Here is a 20,426-nt window from a genome sequence, read left to right on the forward strand (position 1 = left end):
GCTTTCTCTTTCTTCATTTCTCTGTGTCATCACCTGTTTGTAGCTACAGTATCCCTTATTGATTTCCTCTTATACACAACAGTTTAATCAGAACATTCGATAATAAACAAATAAATGGTGCGCAATAACATCGGTTTCCCACCAATTTGAAGACATTTTTCAAGTTTATGTGTTACATAGACCTAACTTCGCTCTGCTCCTCTAATTGAGTCTTTGCTTGAACTGTCTGCCCCTGTGCTCCGTCTTATCCAGCTGTTCAATTAGGATTGAGGCCAGTGCAGTGCTGCATATTCCAACCAAGGGCCAAGGGTCTGTGTCATCGAGCTGTTCCTCCCAGCTTATCCACCTCTGAGCTGATAATGGGATCTGCCCACTTCCTCCTGCCTCATCACCACCACCATAAATTGTTCTGTAGTTCCCTTTCTCAAACCCAGCAACAACAACAGGCGTATAGTCTAGAGGTGGTTTATGATCTTTGTGCACGTCTGATCTGCTGACTTTTTTCTCCCTCTTCAGTGCCTTTCAGATTATCTGCCTGACCGTTTCTCTCGCAGAGCGCCACCTACATGTGTACAGTGTCATGCAGGTACTAACTATGCAGGGTGGCCAAACCTTTGCTGTGGGGCCTTTTCCTTTTCTGTCATTTGGAAAATGTAAAAGAGAAAGGTTTGCATGCCACTGTTATTCACTCACTGTGTGACCTATGCTTGCTCATACAAGTTGTTAGTTTGGATCTCCATAAACTTGTCCAATGTCCATCATGCGAGCTGCTCTCATTCTCACAATAAAAACCCCGACCAGGCAAATGTGCCACGTCCTGTTTACCACCCGCTCAATTAACGAGGCCAGCTCTGGATCGCCGCTAATCGCTTTCAGGCATCGTGCCATCATGCTTTCTCTCTCCTCCTCTCCACCAAACATCTTCATCTTGATTTCTGACCTCCTTCTTCCTTTTTTTTTCAGCTTTTTTTTTTTTTACATGCTGCGTATCCCCCTCTAAATCCTCCCTGTCACCTGCTTCGTTCTCATTGTTAAACAGAAATAGAAGTATTTAGATATTTTTTCTTAGAACGAAGAAGAGCAATTAATTCAAATCCCTACTTAGATCAGATTACATTGATTACATTGTCTATTGTGGTGTTTGTCCTTTTGTTTGCCCAAGGGGATAGATCACTGTGAAACACGTAAGGCCTTATAGGAAGGACGACTGGCTGCACATGCCTGGTAAAGCTGTGGTCTTTATGTGGCTATAGGAACGAGATAAGACAGAGATCATCAGAGCCCTGGTCAGACCCTGAGACTGTCTAATAAGCTTTACCTTCCCCTCTGTCTCCCCTGAGAGTTATTAGTTAAAAGGTGGACTTTATATAGCTTGTTGCTGGACAGGCGGAGGCGGAGCGTCACTTGCTGCGGGATAATGAGGAAGTAATTGAAAATAATGGGGTTAAAAGATGGTAGAGGAGAAAGAGCAGCAGGAATTTGTATTTTATTAACAGTTTTATTCTGTTACATATTGGGGAAACCTGTGTGGCCTGCACATTAAACACAAAACAAAATTCATGACCCAGATACAAACACATAATATGACAAATACTTGGTTTGCACATTGAATTGTTTTGAATGGTCTGCAGATGACAGGAAAGGAGGAGTTTCACTTTCTTCCACAAAGGAGTTAAATCAGCACTTTTTCTTTGGTGCTTTCTCCACTTTTTCTTTTTCTTTTTTTTTTAGGTTACAGAGATGATGTCCTGACGATACATTTCTCTGCTGTTAATCTGCGATTGCTCACGGTCCAGGATTGTGCCTTGACCTTCAGATGGCGCCGGTTAATCCCGTTAGCCCCAGGCAGCCACTGTGGAAATCCCAACACACCTGTGCTGGCTGTGCCGCACTCTGGATCTCTACGCCACCGGTATGCAGAGCCACCTGTAGACGCGCAGGTAAGAAAAACATATTATCATTATTATTGTTTTAGACAAAGAGATACACAACTTTATGCACAAATAACTTGGAGTGGCTGTGATTAGTGGCGATCAGAGTCTTGGTTTAGATGCAGTGAATGAAGCTGCAGCAGAAAGACAGAGAACATATAAATGACGGTGAAAATCATGAAACCCTAAAGCCGAACTTGAACCAATCCTTTCAGCTCTATCAGTAGATAAAGAGTTTGTTATACATCTTAGTGTGTCCTCCTCATGACTTATGACTGGAGATGATCTCTGATTCTTTGTTGATGGGATATTGTGTTAGGGATCACAACAACAGATCAAACCACAATGCAATGAGGCCACGTATATGTCATGTAGGTCAAGTCAGATTTTATTTATACAGCACATTTCATGTGACAAGCACAGACTCAATGTGCTTAACAATAAAAGTGAGCACCATACAAGATACAAAAATATGCACATATGACATTAAATACATAAAAACCGATTGGGGCCCTCAAGATTAAAAAGTAAAATTAGAAAGAAAAAAAACAAGAGGAAAGGTACACAATGAGTTAGTTAGACTTGTGCAAAGAGGTTTGTTTTAAAACTGCTACAGTTGTGGCAGACCTGATCTCTAGTGGTAATTTATTCCAAATAGTAGGCAGGACTGTGGAAACTAAAAGCACCATTAGGTGATTTAGTGTACAGTAGATGCAAGGTATGACAAGAGGAAGAAGACTATTGTTTGATGATCTCAGGGTTTTGGCAGGCGTATATTCAGCGAGCATGTCAGCAGCGTAGGAGGGGGCTAAACCATTCATAGACTTAAAAATGATAAAAAGTATATGTGGATTTTCCATGAGCAGGTTCTTCATAGAAAACCTAAAATGTGGCGATTCCACTTTTTCCAGACCTTCAGGCCCATGACCCATCAAGCAGACAGAAGGATAATTAGTTTGTAATATATGATAGAAATAAGCAACACAATAACACTCTAACTAACTACTGTAACTAGGCTGTGATTGTGATTATTGATCTTTGTATTTGTCGGCTGCTGTCTTAGTTGCTGTGGTCTTTTACTGGGACATCTTCGTAGGCTCAGTGGCTCTTTGCCCTGTTGCTGAAGTGGATTAGCTCAACAGGCTGAAACTCTCACAGGGGATAATACGCACATTTGAGATTAGGTCAGATGAGTGGCACCCCTGCTGGCTCTGTAAATCTCTACCTTCAAATCCCCCATCAGTCACTTTTTTTTCGTCCTCTTCCTCTTCCTCTTCACTTTTGTGACCGATTCCTCTCTGTCTTATATTGACTGAACCCTCTTAAAGCAGCTCATGTTGCACTGCAGCTTTGCTCAAGGTTAACTTCCACCCCTTTCTCTGGCTTTTGATCTTGATGCTGTTTTAAAGGAGACATATTATGCCCCCTTTTCACAAATTAAAATAGTTCCCAGGTGTCTTAAAGACATGTATGTGACATGCTTCGGTCAAAATACCCCAAGAATCAAACATCACAGCTCTTTTTCATCTGTTAAAACGACCGGTGTCAGTGCCTGTCCCTTTAAATGCAAATTAATCACTGCTTGCCCCGCCCCTTCAATTGGTACCAGATAGGGGTGGTATTATGCAAATTCGAAAACTGGTGACATTATTGCCAGACAACTGAGGGAACAGCTCGTAAAACCACATGGATTCCAACCTAGGGAGACTGCAAATTACAGATTTTCTTTGTCAATTCTTAAATTTTGGGGGCGGAAGGCCAGACAAACACCTAAATATGTGTCTAAGAGCCTTCAAAAAGTGATATTTCCATAATATGTCCCCTTTAATTTAAAGATAGTATCCTGATTTCCATCTCCTCTCTCTGTGCATTTATAGACTGAATAGCCAAGTCTACAATACACATAACAACCTAATATGCTCTTCATATTCTTTACTTGACTCTTGTTTAATTGAGCTCGAAAACAGTGATTTGCCACCTCACTTTCCAGGCAACAGGGGTTTTCAGGATTTACATGGAAAAGAAAAGTCGACACCACATTTCAGCGTGTGCCAAAAAAAACGTCCCCTGAGATAAAAGCGAAAAGTGAAGCAGGTCATCAGGCCTCATTAGCTCCAGTTAATGGCTCTCTGCCTGACGGATGAAGTGGCTGCTTTGATGAAGCCACCAGGAACGAGTTATGAGGAATTATCATCAGCATTATCAACAATGTTTTGATGAAGGGGCTTGTTAAGAGGCTGACTGTGTGTGTGTTTGGTTGTGTGTTTACGTGTGTGTGTGGTTGTGTGTTTACATGTGTGTGTGGTTGTGTGTTTACTGTACATGTGTGTGTACTCAACAGGATGTTTAACTGGGTGGTGAAAGTGGTCCCCCAACTCCCTGAGGTTCCTGGGACAGAAGAAAGCACCCCTGCTGCTGTACGACAACACACACACACGCACGCATCATCATTATCATCATATTCATTGTCATCATTGATTGATTGATTATTCTTTTTCGAACATATAGAAAAAAGAGAAAAAAAGAAAAGACATATAAAACACGTGTTATCGTGTCCCAAAAAACAACAATCTTCAAATCAATAGCGAACGTATGCTCGAAAAGGAGCAGGAGGAAGCCGAGCTTTTCAGTTCCCACCGCTTATTCGCCATATTCAAGGCAAAACAAAATAACCGAATACAAATAAACAACGTCGACAAGTCAAATACAAGCAAACAAAGTCAACAGAGTAATCAAAATCACATATCCCTGTGTAGTCAAAACAATATTCCACTCTCCAACCTACTTTTCCTCATCATCACATATGAAATTCTTCCTAACTTTTTTCTTTCTCTGACTTTACAGCCCGGCCAAAAAAACAGAGAGGGTAAGGATTTTTTTTTTTACTTGTTTCATTCTTGTTTCCAATAGTCGGCTGCTCTCTCTATGTGTAAGAATCTACAACATGAGTGTTTTTTGTCTTTAACTCTTCCTACAGTAAAGAGTCCTCCACTGAAAAATGCAGACGAGCTTTCAGAAGACGGGTAAATTCACATTCTTCACCAGCTTCTTTGACTGTTTTAATACATGTGTGTGTGTGTATTTGTATAAGCACTGACTGAACTCTTCCCATCTCCTCCTCCTCCACAGCCAGGGACAGAGTGGAGTGCTGGGTTGGTTTTCTAATGGCTTCGTCAGCACTCTGCCACAGCCGGCGAACTCCCCTCGACTCAGCCGGGCCAACTCTGACGCCAGGGTCAGTGTGTACAGTAGATGAGTGTGTAGTCTAATAATAACAATTAATAATTGTATTAATATAAATCAGAGTCTTTGGGACAAAATGTAAACCACAGGATTTTGACAACTAGAGATATTTGTTTTGTAAAGTATATGATAAAGCTGATATGTGGTTGATACTTGAGATGGATATTGATTGGAGCATTAAATCTCAGCCAGCGGTGTCCGTTGTCATGAGGCTGCCTCTCAAGCATAATTAAATTAAACTGTTGAAGATCAAATAAAGAGCAAGGAGTGGCCTAATGTGGAAAGCCTTGTTTTCACCATTGCAATTTGTTCGCCAAAGGGAGAATTAGAGGATGATTGTAGTTTGATGAGTGGATTTTTAGAGATTAATTATTCTTTTTTTTAAATAAACTTTTCCCCTTCTTTAAATAGGCTGCTTAACCATTCTTCAAATAGTTAGATGGATGGTTAGATAGACATACAGTACATGATACAAACTGTACAATAATATGAGTAAGAAATGAACTACATACCTATTCTGTCTTGTAAAGTTGACTCTAAAATTTTCCTCCTTTCATCATCTTGTCCGTCCACCAGTCGGCAGAGGAAGGAGAGAGGTACAGTATGACTTGAAATATATATAAAGAATATTTAAAGGATAACCACGATCTGGCAAAGGTTAACTGAGGCTGACTGTCCTGCAGGTCTGGAGTGATCAGCTGGGTCTCTCAGGGTCTGACCAAGGTGCTGCCTCAGCCCGATGAAAAGTACAGAGAGACAAACGGCGGCAACAACAACGAGGAACACACTGAGGTGAGACATGTAATCAGATTACACTGAAACTGAACTATAACATTAAAGTTTCCTGATGCAAACAAAAAATCAAGCTCTCACAGTAACATGATAAAATCAAATGTGTGGCCTGTAATTTAACACATTGCTCCTACACAAGTAAATAAATACCGTAAATAAATCCAGCTGCCGTCAAGACAGTTGACGCCTCTGATCTCTGTGACACTTGACTCAAGCAACTTAATATTGTCCCACCCGGCTAATCATGTATAAAGGTTAAGCTTGTAAAGGTATCTACAGTACAGGGGAGTTTATCTAGGTTAAACCTCTCCATTAACTACACTGCTATTTCAACCAGGCTCCTCATGTGACCACCAAACCTAATAGAAATACACAGGGGCTGCTGTGATAAACTCTTTTTCTATGACAAATTCAATGTTTTATTGATTCTGTCATTAATGTGATAATGTAAAGGACTTAAATTCAATCTACATGTAAACTCCATTTCATGTGAAATCATCAAATCACTGTGGTGAATAATACTAAGGCACTAAGAGCCTCAGTTTTACCTCCTTAGGTCAAACATTAACCAACAGACAAAGCGACAGGTCCATTTGTATCCCACCATGATCACATTAATCTCACATTTGCACATACTCATGCAGAGAGCTGTGTGGAGTTGAAGGCTTGACTTTTAATCTTTTTTCCCTTCTGCTGTTCCAGATCTATGATGTAGCAACAATGCCAGGTATGTTTCTTTGTGTAATGACTGACTGCTGATGATTTGATAATGACAATGTATTTAAAAGCACTGCATATTGCCGGAGGATCTGAGAGGAGTTGACATTGACACTTTTAAACGTAGGCTAAAAACCCATCTCTTCAATCTGGCTATTTTATTACTTTGTTCTCTCTTATTCTTATCTTTCTTTTGAGTGTTTTTATATTTGTATGCAGCATTTTATTCTATTTTATTAAATTTTTATAGTTTTTTATATTTTTTTGTGTTTTTATCTTTTACTATTGCTATATTTTATTGTTGTTTTTAATCCTCGTGCATTAGTCTCCACGTCATTCTTCTTGTTTCACTTCTTATATACTTCTTTAATCAAATTGTAAAGCACTTTGAACAGCATTTATTTGCTTTGAAAGGTGCTATACAGTATAAATACAATTTGATTGATATTTAGGGGCAGATACTCATTTTAGACGTGAAGTGACTGAGCTGTGTGATTTGTCCTTTGCAGATTATGATCCCCTCCCTCACATCCCGGTGGTGGAGATGGTGTCAGAGGACGAGGTGTCGGAGGTAGAGAGTCTGAACCCTCAGTTCCCCCCCAAGTGAGTTTGAATCACCTCTTAACCACAAGTTCACAGTGTAATACATGAGAATTAAATACACACACACACACACTGAGGAGCAGCTCGTTAAAGGAGCTACAGATGTGTTGAAGGCTGACCTTTCTCTTTCTCTGTTGCAGCGTGGTCAACTGGATAAAGACCATCATCCCTCAGCCGGTTATAGTGCCCCCTGGTGCCGTGCCCATAGAACCGTCACCACCCAAGTCCACACGCTCCTCTCTGGACAAAAGTAAACACACACACACATGGATCCATATTAACAAGCACAGTCACAAAGAACAATGCAAACAGCATCTGTACCTTTTATGAGTCTGAAAGTTGGCATTATAACAGATACATTTTGTGAATCAGAAATCAAAAATAAACCACCGCACATTAAAATTACACTTACTGAAGTTTTACTGAGTGAACTGAGCAAACAACAAGACACATTTGGTAACATTGTGGGATGATACTGATGTTCTGTGAAGTATTTTGTGCACTGTTTTTTTTTTTTTTTTTTAATGTCCCACTCTCTCTCTCTACTTTGCAGTTCTGTCTCCACCACCTGAATCTCTCAGTGGCATCTCACTGGACACTGACGGCAAAGCCTCAGGGTGCGTTTTATTCACTCACTGTACTTTTATGTGCAAGAGAACATAATTGTATTACATAAAAAGATAAAATAGCAGTTGAATAATCTTCTTGACTGGAAAACAGAAATCTGGATAAATGTGTCTAATTGTGTCTTTAAAGTAGTGTGTGTTTGTTTTTGTTAAGACTTACTAACGTATGAATGAATGAATGAATGAATGAATGAATGAATGAATGAATGAATGAATGAATGAATGAATGAAAGTTTATTTGAACACAGAATAAAAGAAGGACAAAAAAACAACAGTAAATACAAGACAACAACGCAAAATAAAATAACAACGAAACTTAACAATTATGTTCAAAAGGAGTGGGAAGAGGCTGAAGCTTATTAAACCCCTTCTCCCTATGTTAATTCCAATATATACTATAATAAGTAATAAAATAGTCAGTCCGTAATAGACTTATTATAGTAGGAAACGCACATCTGTAACTGATAACATCAATATTGAGTGCAGCAGTTAATTTGTCAACCTTAGGCTACACTAAAATGTGCAAACAGTTAATTAGTTTGTCTCTCCACAGTGTCGTCGGCTGGTTTGTGTCGGGGCTGGGTCTGAAGTTGCCTCAGCCTGCCGTTCAAGCCAAAGATGATGCTGAAGTGAGTTTCACTATCTTATTATTATATTATATTATTATATTGTGGTTTAAATTCTCCTCGTACTGTAGTGACAGTGATTTAACTGTTGTTATTTTTCATTTTATTTTTTCCTCCCAGGCTGCAGCTGAGATTCTAAAGAAAGGTGAGTTTTATTATTCGCATTATTTACACTTTCCTCTGGTCTTAGAAAAAACCCTCTTTGACATTTTCACAACAGTGCCACTCTTCCTAACGGCCACAGTTCACAGTTCATCAAATATGCATGAAAAAATGTAAAACAAAGATGTTTATCAATGAAATGAGTCAATCTATTGAATAATTTGAAATAATACAAATGAAAATATGTAGCACACTTAATAGATTCAAAAACGTATTTAAAATGAATATTATGCTCATAAACTGCCTATGGTATGTATAATATACACACGTTTAGTTTTTTTTCCCCTATTTCTAAAATGAGGTGATGAAAACTGTAAATCTAAGAAGGGCAGGCAAAATGAGCTGAAGCTTCTGCCTAAACCTTTTTGGTCAAAAAAAGAAAAAGAAAAGATTGTTTCTTGTTTATTTACGTTTAAATCATACGTGTATATAGGCTATTGTTGTTTATCTATGCTTGAATTTGATTCTACAAATTGAAAAGAAATACTAAATAAACTTATTAAACTAACTTAAATAAAGTCTTCCTTAGAGAAAACATCGGTGACCATTTAATTTACAGGCCGCTAAAATGAAATACCAAGTAACTGCGTCATAATGTCAAGAAATAGCCTAGACATAACAGTCAATTTCATAGTAATGTTGAGAAATAATGATTGATTGCATCGAAATAGCCTTAATATCTTTTGCCCTTATGATAAACATGGCATTACTATGAAATTGACTGTAATTTCTAGGCTATTTCTTGACATTATCACGTAATTAGCGGCCTGTAAATTAAAGTGTTGTCAAAACATCTCTGTAACAACACGGGGTACGTTTAATCCAAGTCATCAGTTAATTGATAAAACAAGATGCCTTTTCTCCTTGTGAGTAACTCCTGTGTGGATCTGTGTGTTGTTTTCTGTTGAAGCACCCTCTGGTTTTTGTTTTTCGCCCCATAGTTTTTGAAGAGGTGTTTTGGTCGGGTGGTCGGAGCCTAACTCAGTCCCTCTTCTCCTTCTGTTTCAGGGGGGAAGGCGCTGCGAGCCCCTTAAACAGCAGGAGGAGACGACTGGGGGATGCTCTGATTCCCACAGACACACACCAATAGACGTACTGTGCTATTGGCAGAGCCACAGTTGCTGTACAATGTGTGCAGCTCAGTACAGAAACTCTTGGCAGCTGTAAAATACTACAAGAATATAGAGATATATTCAACTCACCTTACTGTACTCGATACAGTTTCACATGAATGTATAACAACTTTAAATGTGTGCACTGATAAAACTAAACGGTGTACTGTATTTTCTGTAGGTGATTAGATATATATATGTGTGTGTTTGTGAATTTGAATTTGCACATTTTCTGTTTGTCACAGAAATATTTAGTAATTTCCATTCACTTGAAATTTCAAAAAGGGAATATTGACAAGATATTTTTCTGCTCCTTACTAATACTGTCTGTTACTGTGTGTTTAGCCTATGGCAATGCACACTGTATATTCATGTTGCCATTTTCATATCCAGCATGAGAACATATCTATATATTAAAAAAAAAGTAAAAATGTGACACATTTGTCAGATTATCAAAAGATAAACCTAGTTTTTTCAGGTCATATCTTCCTTTCCCAGTAGAAATCTGGACATAATGACTATATGGCAGCTATGTTCATTTATTTAATGTGTTAAATGTGGATAAAAGTGTATTAAATGTATTTTAAACATGACATTTTCTGTACAGGAACGTGTCATGGTGCGTAGATTTTGTTTTTAAACTGTAAACTTAAAATCGTAGTTTTCTTTTGTGCTCAAAGTCAAAGTCAAGGTCAGTTTGAATCCTGATCACATTATTGATATCTGTCAACGTTTCCAAAGCGGGTTTAACGGAGGTTGTAAAGAAGAGTAATGCATGCAGTATAAGGCCTTGATCTTTATGGCCTTGAACTGTGAAATGTGGCCTGGGGTTTGTGGAGTGGTTTGGCTTGATTTGTAACTAAGACTCACACTTGCTCACATTCACAACATTTTGACTGTCGAGCTGACAAAGTGGTATATTATTTATTAACATATGTATAATGATTAAAGAATAAAGATTCAGTGAGACAACAATGTATCTGGTGGTTTGTGTCTACATTAAAGATGTAAAAAGAAAAAAGAAATGTCCAAAAAACTCCCACATTTTGCATCTTAAACACAAACTGATCCATTTCACCCTCTCGTACTGTAGCTTCATCCAAACTCAAACCGGACATGGTGCTAGAAGACGTGGACTCAGACAACGAGGGTCAGCAGCAGAGATGCGACGCTCGTTCAAAGGCCGCAACACCTTCCACAACACTGATTCCACCCTCGCCGGCACCACACCAGCAGCAGCAGCAGCACCAAGCGACGCCGCAGCCGACGCCGTCCCATTCAATGCTCACGGCGACCTCCATGGTGTCCACACAGGAGTGCAGCGCTGCCGGTCCAGGGCCAGAGCCAGAACCGTCAGAGTGCGGGACGAAGATATCTCAAGAAGATGCTGAGACTCAGACCGGCCGCTGGACGCCGTTCATCGAGAGCATCAAGAAGGAGGCTGAGGATGTGGCTTTGGCTACCATGGAGGAACGGTAAGAGGAAGGAGGCGCCCGGAGCTGGAGGTGAAATATGAGTAGAGTAAAGAAATTAATTACATGGCTGGAGCAGGAAATACTCTGGAGAAAAAAAAGAGACCACTTCAAAATCATAAATTTGTTTGTTTATTAGATCCTCATTAGCTGCTGCTGAGCTTTCACAGCAGCTACTCTTCCTGGGGTCTTTCCACACTCATCAATTTAGATTACAATAGATAATACATTGACGCATTACATCAATACATTAATATACATGTTCACAGACATTAAGATACGTGAACATACACACTTACAAACAACTCAAGACAACAATTACAAGGGCACCTGCTCAAAATACAGTTCAATACTGTATAAGTCAATACTATAATAATTCAATACTATGATACTATACTATTATTCAATACTGTACTCTGTGTTTGAGTAAAATGAACGCGTTTGTTTTATTCTATAAACTACTGACAACATTTCAGTAAATATTGTTATTTAGAGCATTTATTTGCAGAAAATTTGTATAAACTGGTCAAAATAACAAAAAAAGATGCAGTGTTTTCAGACCGACTCGAATAATATTGTAAAAGAAAACAAGTTCATATTAATTTTTAAACAACACAACGCCAATTTTGAAGTTTGTTTCTGGTAGTGCAGAAATCAACATTGGTGAAATAACCCACATATTTTGGGTGTGTAGTAGTGTTTTTCTGCTCTTCCTCATTAAATACGATTTGGTTCAGGTGATCAGCTGATCAGTGCCTCATTAATTGTGCTTCAAATTCAATAGACACTGGGATGAGATGGATGCCATTCATGTAGAGAAGCTGATTTGTCGTAGTGTCTTAATTGTTTTTTCCAGAGCTGTAGGCTATATAAATTAACCTGATCAGCAACAAGGAACAAGACACCACAAGTTTAATTTACCACATTATAAACATTAATGGCACAGACAGACTGCACCCATTGTACCGGTGTGTCCTGCTTCTCTTTAGTCTCCTGCAGGAGCGCATGGAGATGGCACGCATGGCCGAGGAGGTGGCGAGGCAGACGGCCGAGATGGCCATTAGACAGATGGCCAGCGAGGGACAGTCCATCAAACTCTCACTGGGCAGTCAAGAGCTTCTGGACGAACCTGAAGCTGAGTAAGACCTTTTTAGAGAAGAGAAAAGTGTTTTTTTTGTATTAGTTCCAGTTGGAGCCTCGTTGTGATGTGATGTTGCCTTGTGTGTTCATGTTCACTATGAGCAGGCTGCCAGTGGCACTAGAAGAGGAGAGCGAAGTAGAGCTACAGTAAGACTTTATTAGGGTGAATGCTGAAAGCATTCACACTATTGTTATTCAAATCTTTATTAATATTATTATTCTGGGTTCTTCTTCCCTTTTACGGTCCTTAACTACTTCTTCATACTTTCTACTATTCAAACAATTCATATATCAAAACGTGCGGCTTCTTCAGGAGATTACAGCATGTATTCAACTTTTTCATATCATTCATACTTTTCAAAATATTCAAACTTTATTGAAATTTTTTTTCCCATAGGAATACATTGAAACGGTCTTCAAACCCTTCAAATCTTCTCCTTCTTTGAACTTCAACTGCTTCAACATACTTTCACCTACAGACTTCATTCAACTTTTAAAACGTTCACAAAACTTTCAAGTATTCACGGTATATTCAACTTTTTCATATCTTCTACCGTTATTGATCAGTACACTTCAACTGTTCATGATAATTTTTTGACAAAATTCAAATTTAACATGGGAGTCAATGGCACGGAATGTTCACAGCTAGAGTGGTGATGACATCAGCTAGAGTGACAGAGAGTCTAAAAATCCTCTGACACTTTGCTCTCTAACCCGTCACCACGGCCACAAATTTCACTCTAGACACAAAATTTCCCCCACTTTGGTAGACAAACTTGTGCTGTGTCTGACAGTGTGCTCGAAAACGCAGAGAGACTAACAGAATTTAAACTCGGAGCCTCTAAGTGCAGCCAGTTCCCTCTCTTCCTCTCATTGACTCCCATTGAAAAGTAGGAGCAGATTTTCTGAGAGAAGCAGAAATGACCTCCTTATCTTTCCTGCGACTGTGAGACAAGTTTTTGTCCTACAAACATTTAATGCACATTGGCTCGCTCAGGAAGGTCTCCTTGCCCCGATAGTCATGACCACATTCTGATAACAGGTACGGTTCTCTTTTCAGAGGCTGTTGTTCGGAGCTGCACCGAGCTCAAATCTCACTGCTTTGCTCTGTGTGGTGCAGACACAGAGAGAGAGAGACACACACACACAGAGACACACTGGCTTACAGCTCATAATCAGCCTCTAAATGAGTTCATATCTTTGAGGGGAATTTTTAAACATCTCTAATAATCTATTTCTCTTACATACATTTCAGTTTATTCTTGTGAGGGAGATTTCAGGATTTGGAGCTTCTTCTTGTCCTGACTTTTGGCTTTTCCACCTCTTTAACCCTTTACTTGAAGGACTTGAACTTTTTCTCATTAATTCCAACAATTCAGACCATTTCTCAACCATTTGAGGACTTTCACATTTTTCATTCATAAATGTATATCTTCACACTCTTTTTTTTTTTCTTTTTTTTTTTACACTTATCTTAAAACAATTCTGCCATTTGCATCCATTCCATATCATTCAGCCTCCTGCTTACAAGTTATAGACTTGAGGTATTGCTTCATCTTTATACATATTTGTTCATGCTTTCAAGCTGTTAATAATCTATTTATTTATTTGAGAAGACTTAAATGTTAATTTTTTCATACTAATCTTCAAAAATTCAAGCAATTTTCCAAACATTTCATACAAATTCGACATCCTTCTTATAAGTTTTTCTTTTTAATATTTTCTCACCTATTTCAGATTTCAACCATTCAACTGTTAAACTATAAATATGCAGGATTTCTACATTTTCCTCAAACTTTTTATTAACATGTTTTACTTTTACCCTTCAGATATGTTGTAGTTATTTTTAGTTATTCTGCCCTTTAACGGATTGTAACTACTTCTATATTATTCTACTTTTACACTTCAGATATTGTTTCATCTATATTAGTAATGGTTCAAAAAATGTTTTCAAACTGTTTTAAATAAATCTGAGTGCACTTTAACCTTTCAATTCATTCATACTATTATTCACTAATTCAAGTAATTACCACCCATTTCATACATCCTCCATCTTTCATCTTCTACTTTTACTCTTCAGATATTGTTTAATCTACATTAGTAATGGTTCAAAAATGTTTTCAAACTGTCAGTTTTAAGTAAATCTGAGTAGACTTCAGACTTTCAATTTCTTCATACTGATCTTCAACAATTCAAGTCATTTCAAACCATTTCATATTCTTCATATATTATTTCATCTCTTCAAGATTTTTTCAGCTGTTTCTTAACTTAATTCAGCATAGTTTCAACAATCTATTCAGCTCATTCAGCTTCCAGCTTTCAGCATTCACCCGTATTTCCTTCAGGAAATGCATTTTCTAGTTTCTCATAGAAATCCTCCATTAACCCACTTACAGTAGTCACCTAGAATCTGTATCCTAATCCCCTCGTGCTGTGTGTCCTGCCTATGAGATGTGAGTGTGTACAACATTTAGTCTTTATATACATATTTTGTTTCAGGCAGTGTGGAAATCTTTGATTTTGTGGCGGTGGAAAAAAGTACAAAATCATATATACTCCGGTAAAACTAAACTCTTGAAGGAAAAAAACAATAGTGCTATATTTGAAGATGGTATGAAACATAATGACGGCATATTCCTGTTTGAATGTGCCAGGTAATAATACAATTATGATAATAATAAATTTTATTTATTACCATGCAATGTTAAAGTTAAGTACAAGATGTAAAAAATAATGATCAAGTGCAAATAAAACAGGAGTAAGTGCAAGCAACATAAAATAATAAAAAAGTGCAAGGCAGGTTGAAAGATTTCTGGTCAGAGGTACATGGAAGAAAGATTGCACACTAAGATACATAACCCTTTTTTCCCCCCTTTTTTGGTTGAATAATGAAAACAATATTCAGTTATTCTGAATTATTTTTATTGTTTATTCTAACAGTGCTATGTTAATGCATTACCTTTTTAAATTGTCTCCCCTTAAAGGTTTTTTTTTTTTTTTTTTTTCTTTTCCCATAAAGTATTACTGTTCTATTGTGCAGTGGTTCTGAAACTTTTTTACATTAAGGACCCTGAACTGACACAAATTAGTCCACAGACCCCTATTTGGACAAAGTTTCAAAGTAAACACAAGAAATACACAAATAGTTGTTCTGAGGCTGACTAACGTTACTTTATTAGTCAATGTAGGGTCAATGGCGTGAATTTTTGAAAAAAAATAAATCTCAACATTTCTGAAAGAGAAGTGTATTACTTTCTGCAAAGTTTCTTACATATTGTGTTCAAGAATTTTATCACAAAATGTGGCAGATTATTACAAAATGCGGCGTTATTACAACATGAGGTGAAAATGTATTACTTTATTACATATTGTGGCGTTATTACTGTACATAATGTGGCGCTACAAACCCTCTCAAGGACCCCAGGTACAATATAGTGGTACAATAATATATGATTAAGAGTTATTGTCTGTGTGTGTTTTATATTTATATATATATATATATATATATATATATATATATATATATATATATATATATATATATATATATATATATATATAGACATATAAAAAATATAATAGATTTCTTGTATTTAATTTTATTCTAATTATTCAAATACATTTTGTTATTTTCAAGTCAAGTCAAGTCACTTTATTAAATGTCCCTTGTAGGGCAATTTGGTTGCAACAGACATTCGGCATCACATTTAAACAACATAGGACACACACAGTAAAAACATTTAAGATGTTCACGATGTAGGCAGCAAAGACACAGCAATAAAGTGCATTTGTAACGAATGGATATAAATATCAATAATAAATTGTAAGCAATAACTCCAATATAAATACAAGAAATGCAAAAAACAGTAAAGTGGTAGGGAAATCACCTCCTCTTCTCTGTGGCATTTAAAGCCTGAATGGAGAGGGGCAAAAAGGAGTGCTTGAATCTGGGGAGAGGGAGAGGGGGAAGAAGTGTATTGAGGTAGTGCTGTTAAAAATATACATGCAAACCTCTTAATAAATAACTAAGTACAATGCAGGTACCATAAGTTGCAGTTCAGTTCAGGACTTGAATTAATTTACCACAACAACCCACACTCCCAGTTTGACCAGTAACTTCCACCTCTTCTGCTCCCAGTCCCAGATCCTCAGCAGGGAGTCATTAGACTGGCAGGTTTCGCTCCAAATCCCGTGGGTTCTCGTTAACGTGATCTCGCTGTCTCAGCAGCAGCAGCGGTACATGAAAGCATCACACCGAACGTGCCATAGCAACCACAGCTTCCCTTGGCAACAGTTGCTCCTCTTAGCGGTTCCCCCGGTAACCACCTGCTGCTGCTGCTGCTGTTTCCCGTCGGCAGCAGCACAGACGCAGGGAAGCGATGGACGGAGATGAAACGAAAAATTTGTTTTTTTACTCGTGTTTGTCGGTAACATTTTGAAAAACTATTGATTTGGTTTGTTTTTTATGACAACACGGCCGAGTTTGCCTCTTTTACTTGTCGTGTCTCGGCGCGTTTGCGAGGACACTTTCAGCAGCTGGACGGGATTATTATTGACGGTGGTTAACCACACGTGAATATTATTGACAGAGAAAGTGAGTAATGGTGTGATAACGTCGTGTGTTTAGGTGAGCTAATTGGCTATTATATGCTATTAAATATACACGTACTTATTATTGCTCAACTTTTATCACTATTTTGGTGAGAACAGGTCGCGTTGTGTGATTAAAACATAAAGAGAAAACACCAACTATTAGCTTTTATTGAGCAGAGTTCATCTTGTTCCTCCATTTTTCAGTATGAAGGCAGTGTGACAGTCTGGGTGGAGGTTACCTGTGTTTTATGTTTCATAATTAGTTTTCATTTTGATTGTTATTTTGATTAATAGTATTATTTTCTCATCATTACCTGCATCATAATGTTAGCATTTTGTTTATTTGCACTCATACACACATTTAGATATGAGTCATGTTCAAATTTTGTGTTTTAATGTGTCTAACCAGCACAAATAATAAGGCCAAATCACTGTTTTCAGAGGGGGAAAACAAGATTTTCTGAGCTGATACAAATAGAGACTCATTGAATTAGTGTTAAGATTTTCAATCTTTGATACAGATGATCGGTTTTATGAACTGTTGAACTATTATGTGCTGCAGAGGGGAGGAGAGCGTTGCTGAGGAGGAACAACAGGAAGAGGAAGAGGCCGAGGAACCTACCTGCACAGAACCAGGTAAAGACACAGTGGAAATTATTTTATTTCTTCCAAAATTGAAAATAATCCTCTGTAAAAAAAGATATCCGCTAACATTAAAAGAAATGTATCAATAAAAAAACAAATATAGAGCCAAACGAGGAAGCAGAACCAGAGTGCACCTCCCCCTCTCCACCACCGAGTCCTGCGTCAGCGAGGTCCTCTGAGCCTGAACCTGAACCAGAATCAGAACCAGAATCAGAACCAGAACCAGAACCAGAGACTAAGACCAAGACCAAGAAAGCCACTTCAGAGCCTGAGCCTATAACCAAGCAGCCACAGAAGGCAGAGGACGACTCTCCAGGCACCGACACCGACAAAGCTGCTGAAAAAGTAATGTCCAATACAATGATAAATACATGTGACTCTATTACAGACTCAATTTTTAATGTTTTTTATTTATTTTATTTATTTTTATACCTCCATACTTTATATTCACAAACAACCATTGTTGTTCATCACTCTGTTACCATTCCTTGATATACTTGCTTTGTGTTTTTCTTTTCAGGAGGAGGAAGCTACAGGCGACGAATGTGGTGGTATGAAATAGTTCAGACCTTATTTTATTTGTTTATTTACCTCCATCAAGAAAATCTTTCTCTCTACAGAGTCTACTGTATATTGCTGTGATTAGAGCTTTAATGATATTAATAATACTAATACTTTTATTTATAGGGACCTTTCAAGGCATTTAAGGACTTTACAACACGTAATAGTATCATACTACTGCTGTAAATTAGCAGCTTTCTGGTTATATTGTGTGTTAAACTCTGTGAAGCTTCTCAACCGACATGAGTGGGCATCTGTCAGGCTCAGACTCTTACTGGTGACTGTAGCCATACACTGCCTGTCCAAAAAAAAAAAAAAAAAAAGTCACCACTTGGATTTAAAGAGGAACTATGTAAGTCCAGTTGATTTTCCGCTGTTTTGCTAACCCTCCTCCTGGCCATGTGCATTTGTTTACAATGAACCATCATCTTCAAGTAAGAAATGTGGTCCAATGTAACCACAGAGTCCAGACCTTAAAGGGATAGTTCAACATTTTGGTAAATTCACCTCTTGCCATAATAATAATGTAACATTACGAGACAGAGTTGTTTTCGAGGCAAATGCAGCCGGAACTACATCCTAGACACGGCTGCTGGGCGGAGTGATTTCAAAAGCGCAAGTAGTATTTGCTTCATGTGTCGTAATGTTACATAATTATATATGATTATCTCATAGCGTGGTGAATGTGCAGGTCACAACTTGTCCACCAGAGCATTTTGGAGTTGTTGGATTGTGTATTTGATTAGTTTGATGAGGGACAGGGGACCTGTACCGTTCACCTCCATTGTGTTCGCTGAGCAGCTCACGTCTCTGCCCCGCGGATCTCAAAACAACATGCACCGATAATTAAAGGTAATAAACCTACTGCTATGACTATAGGGATTATGGCGAGAGGCGAATTTGCCAAAATGTTGAACTATCCCTTCAACCCCATTGAGAATCTTTGAAAAATTAATGCAACTCTGGACGGAAATAAATGTTGTGACATTGCAGGAGGTTATCGAAACGATGCCACAGCAAATGCGTGCCGTAATCAAAGCTAAAGGTGTGTGTGTGTGACTTTTTTTTGACGGGCACTGTATTTATTATCGATCTTCTTGCCGTTGTCGCTCTGACTGTTTTTGACTTTGCTGTTTTCACTGTCAAACTGTGCCCGTGTTGCTCACACTCTGTCTCCTCTGTAGCTCCAGTCAGCTGCGATGCACTTAAGAACTGCCTGATGCGCATCCCGCACACCTCTGAGTGCCTCGGCAATATCAACGCATTCTTCAAAGAGAACGGCATCTCCCCCCCGAAACTACCCCCCATGCCTAAGCTACCCACCCAGCTCTCTGACGTGACCAAGTACTTGCCCACTTTACCCCCCGAGTTACGCCAGGAGCTCTCGCAGATCAGACTCACGCAGGTCCCACGAAACATCGCCCAGACTCTGACCGAGCTGTTGCCCAAAAACGCGGAGGGTTCGACGAGCGCCGGCCCCAGCCTGTCCAACCTGTCCCAGAGCTTTTCGGAGATCCCGCAGAAGCTCTCCCAGTTCCCGATCCGAACGCAGCAGTACTTCCTCAACGTCCGCAACCGCCTCAACAGCCTTATGCCCCAAGATGCCTAAGAAGCAGCAACAACAGCAAAAACAGAAGCAAGATGTAGAGCTCAGCCGGCTCGTCCGACACTCCCCTCTCCCTCCTCCTCCTCCTCACCGCCATCCTCAGCTTCGCTCCCGCTCTCCGTCCCCGTCCTCCCACGGCGGCAGCGCCCTCGAGCTGCCCAATGTGCCATCCTACCCGCGCTTGCCGCCGATCGTCAGCCCCCCGTCGAAGCAGCTCAGCTCCCCGTCCCACCAGCTGTCCGGCCTCTCTAACCCGGCGTTCTTCATCGAAGACGACTCAGACATTTCACCAATACGACCCGCAGGTGAATCTGCAAGCAGCGGGAAAGTTAACCGTCCTCATGTGACTCCTTGCACGCGATGAACATTCATGAACTCAGTTATAATATAACACATTAAAGGACAATTCCAGGCAAATTCAACCTTGGGCTTCCTAATATTTTAGGTCTAAAAGAATGAATCTGAAGATTTTCTTTTTAATCTCTCCTGTGATGCAGTAGTTCTGTCTGTATTATGGGAGCGGACAGATCTTAGGCTGTTTACATCCCATAAAACCACTTTTTTTTTTACAGACAGCGTCAAGTGGCTTCAAACTTA

At 38.9% G+C, this 20,426-nt stretch overlaps 1 protein-coding gene across 1 annotated transcript in view; it reads left to right on the forward strand.

Annotated features, from left to right (window-relative positions):
* Positions 1-4,273: 4,273 nt before the first annotated feature.
* Positions 4,274-20,426, forward strand: part of LOC310987889 (uncharacterized protein) — a gene marked incomplete at both ends in the record, with an annotated part of 32,451 nt that continues 16,298 nt past the window's right edge. The window contains 19 exons of the mRNA XM_083974358.1: positions 4,274-4,348; positions 4,776-4,797; positions 4,909-4,954; positions 5,061-5,166; positions 5,751-5,770; positions 5,858-5,966; positions 6,669-6,693; positions 7,193-7,286; positions 7,427-7,536; positions 7,840-7,903; positions 8,466-8,541; positions 8,659-8,683; positions 10,906-11,287; positions 12,274-12,423; positions 12,530-12,560; positions 16,563-16,660; positions 17,580-17,653; positions 17,766-18,007; positions 18,183-18,213. Coding sequence (XP_083830484.1) covers positions 4,274-4,348; positions 4,776-4,797; positions 4,909-4,954; positions 5,061-5,166; positions 5,751-5,770; positions 5,858-5,966; positions 6,669-6,693; positions 7,193-7,286; positions 7,427-7,536; positions 7,840-7,903; positions 8,466-8,541; positions 8,659-8,683; positions 10,906-11,287; positions 12,274-12,423; positions 12,530-12,560; positions 16,563-16,660; positions 17,580-17,653; positions 17,766-18,007; positions 18,183-18,213 — 1,780 coding nt within the window. The remainder of the gene's footprint in view (positions 4,349-4,775; positions 4,798-4,908; positions 4,955-5,060; positions 5,167-5,750; positions 5,771-5,857; positions 5,967-6,668; positions 6,694-7,192; positions 7,287-7,426; positions 7,537-7,839; positions 7,904-8,465; positions 8,542-8,658; positions 8,684-10,905; positions 11,288-12,273; positions 12,424-12,529; positions 12,561-16,562; positions 16,661-17,579; positions 17,654-17,765; positions 18,008-18,182; positions 18,214-20,426) is intronic.

Source organism: Trachurus trachurus, assembly GCF_905171665.1.
Source record: "Trachurus trachurus genome assembly, chromosome: 6".
In the NCBI taxonomy this organism is placed as follows: Eukaryota; Metazoa; Chordata; class Actinopteri; order Carangiformes; family Carangidae; genus Trachurus; species Trachurus trachurus.